Source organism: Ovis canadensis, chromosome 23, assembly GCF_042477335.2.
Source record: "Ovis canadensis isolate MfBH-ARS-UI-01 breed Bighorn chromosome 23, ARS-UI_OviCan_v2, whole genome shotgun sequence".
Lineage (NCBI taxonomy): Eukaryota > Metazoa > Chordata > Mammalia > Artiodactyla > Bovidae > Ovis > Ovis canadensis.
In genome coordinates, this window is record NC_091267.1 from 54,717,307 (window position 1) to 54,728,684 (window position 11,378).

Here is an 11,378-nt window from a genome sequence, read left to right on the forward strand (position 1 = left end):
AGGGCAGGGAAGCCTGACGTGCTGCAGTTCGTGGGATTGAAAAGAGTTGGACACGACTGAATGAGTGAACAGCAAGCAGCACAGGGAACACTGTTGCAGACAGGATCCCTAAATGGGCACTAATAACAGCGGAAGAAACTTTGAGGAGAGCAAGACAGTTACATAATCCCAGTGTATTTTTCCCAAGATGCTTATTAACTACAAAGAGAAGCATCCTGACTACATGGTGAAAAAATCTGCCAGACATCCACCATCTTAATAAGCAACCAAGGTCAGCATCGCCAGCAACAAGACAGTTCAACACCATGAACCTTTGAAGGAGGCGAAAGCCTTTCCATGGTTTTCTTGCCCAAGTGCATAACCAAATGTTCAATGATGAGAAAGCATCAGATGAATCAAAATGAAGGTACTTTCTACAGTTTGTATTTTGTGATGACTTCTCAAATCGTTTGATGGGGGACCGTGGCTGTTTTCTGCATCTCATTCTGTATTCCATATTCTGCAAAACAACTGACCGACCAGTCCTCTTTCAAAGTGTTAAGGTCAAAAAAGACAAGGGAAGACAGAGGACACAGCTCATAGGAAACACTGAAGAGATGTGATGCCCAAATGCTAGGTGGGTCCTGGACTGAATCTTGGACCAGAAGAAAGGACGGTTGTAGAAAAATTGGACACCTTGACCAAGGTCTGTAATTTAGTCAATAGCATTATACCAGTGTTAACTTCCTGGTTTTGACCATTTGCTGCGGTATGTAAGACCTTCCCATCAGGGAAGGTGGACATGGAGAGAACTCTCTGTGCTATTTTTATAGTGATTCTGTACAATTAAAATTAATCCAAAATAGAAAGTTTTATTTTGAAAGAGCCCTTATGAAGCCGTTTATCTCAAATTGGGACTGGAACCCAGCCAAAACCCACGATCTTCCAACTGAGATCACAGACCTGGTTTCAGGACCTAATGAAACTCAGGTTTTCAGGTTTCATTTCTCATCACAGAAAGTATTCAGTGAGACAAAGTGATAGGTAGAAAGTATATTTATTCAGAGAGAAACACACTCCACAGAGTGTGGGCCATAGCAGAGAGCGAGTGTGGCAGTCTCAAACTATGGTTATGATTACCTTTTATGGGATGGGCAATTTCCTAGGCTAGTGAGTGGGAGAATTATTCCAACTATTTGGAGAAGGGGCGGGGATTTCCAGGGATTGGGCCACCGCCCACTTTTTGGTCTTTGATGATCCACTTTGGAACTGCCATGGCGCCTCTGGGTGTCATTTAGCTTGCTGATGTGTTGCAATGAGCTTGAACTGAGGATCAAGGTTTAGTCAAGTTGATGTGTCTGCCTTCTAGTACCCATTTGGATTTAATCAGTTTATGCTGTGCTCTCTGGCTGTGTCATTCTTTCCAGGGTTGTGCGCTGCCCTCTTCCCTCCTGTTTCATTTATATTTTAGAGATAAAGCATGAATTGCTAATAGATTGTCTGAGGCCAAATCCATCTCTGAGCATAACCCACACCCATCCCAGGTTTCCTGCAGACACGGCATGAGATACTTGTATATTGAAAACTTTCCTGCGGGCCTTATGCAGCTTTGCATAAAGCCGCCATATCAGGTCACCTCGTGGGGGCAGAGGTGGAGCTGGGAGAGCAGGCCAGGTTCCCATCACCTCTGGTCAGGTGACCTGTGGGCTCTGGGCTCTGTTTGCATCAGGTAGAGGGACTTGCTCAGGTGAAGCATCCCAGCCAGGAGGGCTTGGGCAGCAGGTGTGACCAGGTGGTGTGAGCCATGCGCTGTGAGGGTGACCCAGACCCACCACCTGCCTCTCCTCTTCCTGCAGGAACGGGGGCGGCCGCAGCGGGACCTTCTGTGCCATAAGCATCGTCTGCGAGATGCTACGGCACCAGCGGACGGTGGACGTCTTCCATGCCGTGAAGACACTGAGGAACAACAAGCCCAACATGGTGGACCTGCTGGTAGGACCCTGTCCGTCTATCATCCCACTTGGAGTTGGAGGGGGTGGGGAGCCGTTCCTGGTTAGCTCAGTCTGCTCCCTGCTGGGAGAGGCTCATGCTCACGGTGCATTCGCCGTGCTCGTCCGAGTTTTTCTCCTTCCTTCTCCCTTCCTCTTGCCTTTTCACCAGTAGGCTCCTCTCAACACATCTGACGTGTAGAAATAGTTGAAACTCACAAACGCACATCCTGATTAATTGCCATTCTCAGCAGCACCTTCCACATGGCTAAGCACTTCGTCTTCACAGAGAAGAAATAATCATAGCACATGAAATGCCAGATTTTCAAATTACAGATTTTATAAATAGCTTAATCACCTAATATTTATCAAAGCTGGGAATTGGAGTTTGACATCCGGACGATTGCATTTAATTATGGTGGGTATCTGAGGAGAGGATGAAAGAGGTGGAGAAACAAAGGACGAGGTGGAATGGTTTTCTTCGGGAATTTCATGAAATCTCTTTATTGTGTAGAGCTGTTGAAATGCTGACTGCTGTGACTTGAGAATAGGAGAACAGTTTAAAGGAGGAAGCTTTTCAATGAGGTTTTTGTATTTCTCTGTTAGTGGAGGAAGGATCTGAAGGAGACAGGGGAATTAATCCCAAGGTGGGGAGAGTGGCCTGGGATGGGGAGGGGAAGACGTGGTGGAGTCCCTGAGGAGCTTGGAAAGCTGCTTTACATTGTAAATACCTTAACGGGACTAAAGAGGGAGTGGAGCTGAAGCTGAGGAAACAGCCATGGCCCCACCCATGATGGCCAGCTCCTGAGACCCACCCGAGCCCTGCTCAACATCCAGGGCCATCTGCTTCCCCCACAGACGTGCTGGGTGCTTCGTGAGCTGTTCTAGTTTCCAGATGCATGTGCTGCCCTGGGAATTTAACAAACAGGAACCTCTTTGGCCAGGTGCAGACTCTTAGAACCATCAGCAATTACCATGTTGGCTTCTGCAAAAAAAAGGGCTGTACCCCCCGCACCACTACTCCCCACCCTGCCCTGGGTGGTGGTTGTTCAGTCACTAAGTCGTGTGCGACCCTTTGTGACCCCATGGACTGCAGCACGCCAGGCTTCCCTGTCCTTCACTATCTCCCGGAGCTTGCTCAAACTCATGTCCACTGAGTCAGTGATGCTGTCTAACCATCTCATCCTCTGTTGCCCCCTTCTCCTCCTGCCCTCAGTCTTTCTCAGCATCAAGGTCTTTTCCAATGAGTCGGCTCCCATCAGGTGGCCAGTGTTTTGGAGCTTCAGCATCAGTCCTTCCAATGAATATTCAGGGTTGATTTCCTTTAGGGTTGACTGCTTTGATCTTCCTACAGTCCAAGGGACTGTCAAGGGTCTTCTTCAGCACCACAATTCAAAAGCATCAATTCTTCGGCGCTCAGCCTTCTTTATGGTCCAACTCTTTACAGAAAAAAAACCATAGCTTTGACTTTATGGTCCTTTGTCAGCAAAGTGATATCTCTGCTTTTTAATATGGTGTCTAGGTTTGTCATAGCTTTTCTTCCAAGGAGCAAGCACCTTTTAATTTCATGGCTGCAATCTCTGTCCATAGTGATTTTGGAGCCCAAGAAAATAGAATCTGTCACTGTTTCCATTTTTTCCCCATCCTGCCCTGGGGATGCCCCTCAAACCTGCCTTCTACTCTCAGCTCTGCTCATTCAAGTGAAGTGACCTCAGACAGATAACCTTGACATTGCCTTGGGCATGTCACTCAACTCTCCCGAGCCTGCGTTGTAACCAGGGACGATGTTGGTTTGTTGAGATCATCCCCCATGACAACATGCATGAAAGTGTTTTAGAAGTGCCCCAGGTGAGAAAGCCCATCCCTAAGACTACAGGTGTCTACAGGGCACAGTGTGACCAGCAGCCCACCTGATGCAGGTGAAAAAAGCACTGGGTGCAAGCGAGGCGGCTTCAGGAGCAATAGCATGTATACACGTGGTACGTACAAGGGCCTTTCACACAGTGCAGATTTCATGTGGATGGGCCAGGTTCTGTGCCCAGACTTCACTGGTCAGAGGACTGTCTTACTCCCCGGGTTGTTGTTCAGTCACTAAGTCATGTCCGATGCTTGGTGACCCCATGGACTGACTGCAGCACACCAGGCTTCCCTGTCCTTCACTATCTCCCGGAGTTTGCTCAGACTCACATCCATTGAGTTGGTGATGCCATCTAACCACTCCTGGGGACCCCCCTGAATTTTAGAGTTCCCCCACCCGGAATTCTCCATCTTCCAGGCTGAGGGCAGTTAGAGGTGGCCCAAGTTTAGGACAGATAAGCAGATTGGCAGAGGCTGGAAACAAATGCATAAATGAAACTATTCTGAGACATCATTCGGTATTTAATGCCCTGATTCAGGGACAGGTGTGTAGCTTCCAAACATTAGTTGGCATCTGAGTAAAGTAACCTTGACTTTTTTTAAAAAGTGTAATCCCCTTCTCACTGCAGCCTGACTTAAGCACATCGTTAGAAACAGACCCTTCCAGGCCTTTCCCCAAATGGCTCTGCTGAGCTTCCTTCACTCACGAGTTTTTTGGGCAGAAGCAGCAAGGCTTTTCCCAGATTCATGGTGCAGACTGCAGGATGGGGTGCTTTTCCATGAAGGCAGCTCCTGACTACAGCCCACATTCCCATCATAACCTGGGCATTTCTCTATCCATGTGTGGTTCTGAGGAAGAAACAGGATTCTCGGATTCCCAGAACCCAGAAGATCCACACCAGTTTTATGATAAGCTCAGCGGCTGAGAAATGTAAGAAAGTCCTGCAATTTCCTTGAGAAAAATGTCTGATGAATCTGTCACGGTGCCTCCTGGCGGGATAACAGATCTTATCTGGTGACCAGAGGGAAAATGTCATGGTGCTCTTTTCAGTGGGCTTGAAGCTTCTTGAGTTGAATCAGGGCTCTTGTCGCTGGCGTGTTTATTTTTGCTGTGAGTACAGTTTCTGTTTAGTTTGGCGCTCGTGTGTGTGTGTGTGTGTGTGTGTGTTGGCTGAGAGAACTAATTCAGGTCAGGGTGATAAAACCTGGCAAAGTTGTATTGGGCATAAAAGACCATCCAAGACTTGAATCTCTCCTAAGTAGAGAATGTGATACCAGTAGCTGAGAAGCTCGCTCCTAGCTGTCTCTTTGCAGGAGGAGGCGAGAGCCAGGGCACCCTAGAACAGACCCCATGCTGGCCGCCAGGAGGCGGGCAGGTGGGCGTGGGGAGGCAGGAGGGCCAGGCCTCTCTGGGTCTGCTCATCCTTCCATTCAGACCCCAAAACATGCTGCCACAACCCCCATCCCCCCATCCCCCCATCAGGGCAGGATGAATGTTCCTAGGGGATCAAAGTGGGCCCATCTCCATCCCCCCTTGAGGCTTTGATTATTTTTCCAAATTGTGTCTGAGTTAGAAACTTCCCCATTCGGTTTGAAGCATGACACTCTCAAGGGAGAGTCAGAGGGCCTACGGATTTATTTCTTCCAATGTTTAGGTCTGGAGGCTCCAGGAAAAAGGCAATGGATTGCCAGGCAGCAAAATCATTTTAACACAAGACTAGATATCTTGATGTGCTTCCCTAGTGACACAGCGGTAAAAGATCCAATGCCAATATAGGAGGCCCAGGTTCGATCCTAAGTCGAAAAGGTCCCCTGGAGGAGGAAAGTGGCAACCCACTCCAGTATTCTTGCCTGGGAGATCCCATAGACAGAGGAGCCCGGCAGGTTACAGTCCATAGAGTTACAAAAGAGTCCAACAGGACTGACCAACTAAACAACAGCAAGATGTTTTGATGCAGCAGGGCCACTGGGTTTGCCTCCTGACCCCTCTTGCCGCCCAACTTCTCAGTGATCCACCTCTTCAGCCAGCCCCTGGCCCTCATCAAAGGCCTGGATCCCTGAGGGGCCTACTGCCACAGTCAGCCTGAGACTGGCACTACTGACCTGGTCAGACGCAGACGGAGTCCCCCACGCTGAGCCACTTTGTCTCTTGTACCGTTGCTGGGAAACCAGCTGCTTCAACACTCAGTCGTCTCTCACCTTTGCTTCTGCACTTGGCTTTGAAGTTCCCAGGTCTTTGTGTTAACAGAGAAGCAGCCTTTAGGAGCCAGATCTTACCCGAGAAAGTTACTGTCCCCGGGAGGCAGTGGGAGCTCTGGCCAACGTGCTGACTTGACACACTCACCCGTTGTGGAGTGGTTCCCTAGACCACAGTGATCAGCACGACTGCAGCCTCTCAGAGTGAGTGCAGCTGACTCTGTGGTCAGAATGCTTGCAATCCGTGGTCAGCAAGTGTCAAGGGTACAGTTCCATATCATTAACTCTGGTCGCCGTGCTGTATGGTAGAGCTGTGGAATTCACTGCTCTTATAACTGAAAATTTGTACCCTCACCAGCATCACTCCACTTGCCCCTCCCCTGACGACGACAGTTCTAGTCTCTGTCTCTATGACCCTGACTTCTCTGTAATGGAACCTTTAAAAAATTCTGAGCCCCAGGCCCACCCCAGAGACTGATCCAGGTGACATGGACCTGGCTTCAGCAGCCATGGGACGAGCGCCTCAGGTGACCTGATGTGCAGCCAGGGATAAGAAAGGTCATGCGTGGTCTAGAAGGGCCCTCGGCCCGTCCACACGTTGGATCAGCTGGGGCACTTCACAGATACAGGAGCCAGGCCGCGCCCCAAAAGACTGGGGTAGACGGAGCCCGTGTGGTGTGCCGCAGGTGAGAAGCACAGCTCAGGAGGAGAAGAGGCCAGCCCTGCAGTATGGCCACACTGGCGGTGGGGCAGGCCAAGCCCACTTCCCATTCCTTCTCTTTACTGGACCCAAGAACAGGGAGCTGACCTGCTCCCTGGACCAGCAAAGGCAGCGGCCACAGGCCAATGGGTCTGATTAAAGAACCAGATGCACAGACAGCAGGTGGCCTTGGAAAGGGAAAAAGTGCTATACTGAGTGTAATGACCCATCCATCTATCATCAGAGACAGGCAGCTGCCCTCCGGGGGTCTCATAGGCACAGGTAGGTTGGTTACACGGTGCGACCCCCTGGGAACACTGATCCAAACAGTCCCACCTGAGGTTATTGGCACATGGGCCCACTTCCCCTCCTGGCAGGCATGTCGGGCAGAAGCGTTTTTCTGCTTGTCAATAAGGATCCAGCTGAGACTGAAGCTGGTGTTCATTTCCAAAAGCAGGTGTGTGTGTGCAGAGGCGGAGAGGGGGAAACTCTGCCCCAGGTGAGTGCACAGTCTCTTTGAAACTTCTCAGGCGACGTGGGGTGTTTGAAGTGACAGGCTGACTATGGGGCCACGTTCCGCATACAAAGGCACTGTCTGACCTTTGGGGGAGCCGCTTGCAGCCGCCCACCAGCACCGAGGCCTCCCGTGCCCTCCCTGAGGGCAGGGACTCTTCCAGCGTGACCTCATGTGGGATATCCTTTCAAGTTTCACTTTCTCCCTGTTTTGTGAGAGCAAGGAGCATCTGAAGCGAAGGTGGGGGCAGGGGTCTTGAAGAGGAATTGCCAGTTACCCTAGTTGTGGTCCAGCACAAAGATGCTCACGTCATCAGCTAATGTCACCCAGATTGGGAAATCCTGGGACCAAAGCATAAACGCCCTTTCTCCCCTGAAGCAGAGATGGTTCATGTGGCTTAATTATACTGTTCAAAAGCGAGGAAACCGCCAAAGACGGGCTGTATCTGGTGATCAAGTGTAATCAGGTTCCAAGTGGGATGATTTCAGGTGTTTTTTGAGGTGCCTGGGGGAGGGGACCAGCAATTTGTGATCCTTCTGCTCATTCCCTGTACAAAACCAGTCATCAGAGTCTGTGGAGCTAGCAGCCTATTTAGGAAGGATGAGAAGAGAGAGAGAACTCATTTTGAAAAACTGTAGTCATGCTTATGATGGGGCACCTTCAGTGATTACCGCCCCCCCAACAGCCGCCCCTTCCCAAAACCCCTTCCTGGGTTCCTCATTCACCTTTGACCCAAAGCAGCAGCCACGTGGCCCTGTAAGTGCATCTTACTATGTTAAGAATCAGCAGTAATAAAGCTGCCTGCCAATCCAAGAGACTCAGATTTGATCCCTGGGTCAGGAAGATCCAGGAAATGGCAAGCCACTCCAGTATTTTTGCCTGGAGAATCCCATGGACAGAGGAGCCTGGTGGGTTATAGTCCATGGGGTCGCAGAGAGTCGGACACGACTGAGCGACTGAGCATGCATAACACTCTGTTAAGAGGACGGTCCATAGTCGGCATTGAAACTAACTCCACAGCTAGCTTTGTACAAAACCACGTTTCTGCAAGAAGGAACTGATCTCTTAGGTTTCCATGAAAGAGGAAAAAAGAATTGTCTGTGCGATTCACAAAAACGGCAGTGATTGGAGCTCGCCTCAGCCAGTGTCAGCCATGAGCTGACAGCGTCAGGATTTTGAAATTCGAGTGATTTCTTGTAAATATTCTGAAAATAGAAGTATCAGATCCCGAAATAACAAATCCTAGAATGTGGATTGAAAGCTTGCGCAGGTGCTGGTCCGGGATCTGAGAAAGCTGTGCTCAAGAGAAATGAGTTCGCTGCCCCATTAAGAACTGGGATGTGGCTCCCAGGGGGCATCAGACGTTGCCTCCAGTGCCTGTCCCTGTTCTGCCATCTCTACCTAGGCAGCCTGCCAGGAAGACCACAGTCAGGAGGCCCACAGGCTTTACCATTCAGACTGGGACACTTTTGAGAGCAAGCAAGGCTTCAACTATCCATTCCACCAAGATAACAGGCATCAGTCAAGACTGTCCTGGGCAATCCAAGGCACTTAGTATCCACCTCCCCCAGTCCACACGCTCCTCCTCCAGCTCCCCATCACCTGCCACCCCCTCACATCTCCCCTGAGAACCGCTGCTCCCCCTCCACTTCACCCACGTTGGGAACCATTCGTGGCCCCCACTCAGCTCTGCCTCTTGGGGGCCCTTGGGTCCCTGTCTCATCCTCCTCATTGGACCACGGACTTATCAGAGTCAGGGGCCAGGTCAAGGTACCTGGTAGTTCAGTTCAGTTCAGTTCAGTTGCTCAGTCTTGTCCGACTCTTTGTGACCTCATGAATCACAGCACCCCAGGCCTCCCTGTCCATCACCAACTCCTGGAGTTCACTCAGAGTCACGTCCATCGAGTCAGTGATGCCATCCAGCCATCTCATCCTCTGTCGTCCCCTTCTCTTCCTGCCCCCAATCCCTCCCACCATCAGAGTCTTTTCCAATGAGTCAACTCTTTGCATGAGGTGGCCAAAGTACTGGAATTTCAGCTTTAGCATCGTTCCTTCCAAAGACCACCCAGGACTGATCTCCTTTAGAATGGACTGGTTGGATCTCCTTGTAGTCCAAAGGACTCTCAAGAGTCTTCTCCAACACCACAGTTCAAAAGCATCAATTCTTTGGCGCTCAGCTTTCTCTATAGTCCAACTCTCACATCCATACATGACTACTGGAAAAACCATAGCCTTGACTAGACGGACCTTCGTTGGCAAAGTAATGTCTCTGCTTTTCAATATACTGTCTAGGTTGGTCATAACTTTCCTTCTGAGGAGTAGGCGCTTAATAACCGCTTGTAAACCGGAAGGAGTCCTGCTGACTGACAGTCAGAGGTAAAGCCAGGCCAGGCATGAAGCCACGTTTATTCATTGAGCAAATCATGAAGGCGTATCTCCAGCCTCCCTCCCAATACACCTCTTGGCTTTCCCATAATTTGCCCTCAGGATGTTGATATAACAGGTGCACTTACACATGTGGACAAACAGATGTGTTCCAATTGTCTGGAACTTTCCAAGAAGCCTCACAAGTGTAGATTTCAGAATATTTCTTTCATTGACCTTGTGTGGAATATCAAACTGAATATGTGTGTGGTCCAGGATTGTGATGTCCTAGCTCGTTTCTGATTCACCTCCTTCTCAGGTTGATTGCTTCCAATTAAAGCCCTAACTGGGGCTTCTGAGGTGACTCAGCAGTAAACAATCTGCCTGCCAGCAGAGCAGGCGCAGGTTTAATCCCTGGGTCTGGAAAATCCTCTGGAGAAGGAAACAGCAACCCACTCCAGTATTCTTGCCTGGACAATCCCATGGCCAGAGGAGCCTGGCGGGCTACAGTCCATGGGGTCACACAGAGTCAGACTTGACTGAGCATGCATTCACGCACAGCATCACTGCTCTCAGAGAAATGGGGCCCACTGTGGCTGCGCTGATGTGTCCCTTCTGTGTTCCAGGATCAGTACAAGTTCTGCTACGAGGTAGCCCTAGAGTACTTGAATACTGGCTGACAGCGTGAAGAGCCCCGCACACCAACCTTCCAGCCTGCACAGCCAGGACGCGTGCCACGGTGTTTGTGCCGATGAGATGAAGACAGCTCCATATGCTTATTTTGCTTTGCCTAATTGGCTCTTTTTAAAAAAGAGTCCAAGAAAAAAAAAAGTGTTTATAAAACTGCTTGCACTGCCCGATTCCCACCCACAGCACCCAGTGGTCCAACCCTGTCGTCCTGGGCACCAGCCCCTTCGAGCAGCGCAGACAGATGGTAAATTGAAGAGCACAATTATATTCTTATGAAGGAATTTGTACCTTTGGGGTATTATTTTGTGGCCCGTGAACGTTTGTTATTGTCACAGCTGAGTGTACATTTTCGTTCTGTGGAGAATGCTACCTGGCATTATGATAATATATTATTTTAGTTAATATTTGTATTTTAACATGTCGCATAATATATGTAGCTTTCCAAGACTAACAGATAAACGTATAATGAACCAAGAGATGTTGTATGAGTTGTTGTTTCTATCAGATTTGTATCATTTCCGAGGGAAAAGCTCGGGAGGCGTTCGGTTCGGGAAGGCGGAGGTCGGCGATCAGGTTCACAGATCTGAAGTTCTTCGGTTCTTCCTGTGTGTTTATATTGTAAATATTTTCGATTTCATCAGATTATTTATTCATTAAAAGAAATTTTTGTGAAGCGTGGTGAGTGACAATCATTTTTATCCAGCCCTGGAAATGATTCGCTGTATGATGCTACCTGTGTGAATTCTCAGCTCAATAAATAAAGACGCGTGAGCAGTGTGGTGTCTGCCTGGTGTCCTGACACCCCGTGGGGCAGCTCTGGTCACTCCTGGCCTCAGGCAGAGAAACCATGGCTGGTCTGCTGGATTGGAGCAGGTGGAGTTAGGATTTCAGAGAGATCTTTTGTCAGGGAGAAATCAAGACCCATCCTGAGCTGCCCCTATGAGCCCCAGAGGCCACGGGCCAGTGAGCTCTGATCTGGCGGGCAGGCTCTGACAGGAGCTCTGGGCTGGACTCCAGAGTGATGATTTTCTGAGCAGGAGGAGAAGCCTCTGCCTTTCTCTAGGGGATCATCTCCATCCTTTCCAGGCTT

General features: G+C 49.6%; 1 protein-coding gene across 4 annotated transcripts in view; it reads left to right on the plus strand.

Moving 5' to 3' along the window:
* Positions 1 to 10,961, plus strand: part of PTPRM (protein tyrosine phosphatase receptor type M) — a 657,213-nt gene extending 646,252 nt beyond the window's left edge. For all 4 annotated transcript variants that reach the window (XM_069568623.1, XM_069568625.1, XM_069568624.1 and 1 more), the window contains 2 exons: positions 1,836 to 1,971; positions 10,225 to 10,961. In XM_069568623.1, coding sequence (XP_069424724.1) covers positions 1,836 to 1,971; positions 10,225 to 10,278 — 190 coding nt within the window. In that variant the 3' untranslated portion in view covers positions 10,279 to 10,961. The remainder of the gene's footprint in view (positions 1 to 1,835; positions 1,972 to 10,224) is intronic.
* The last annotated feature ends 417 nt before the right edge of the window (positions 10,962 to 11,378 follow it).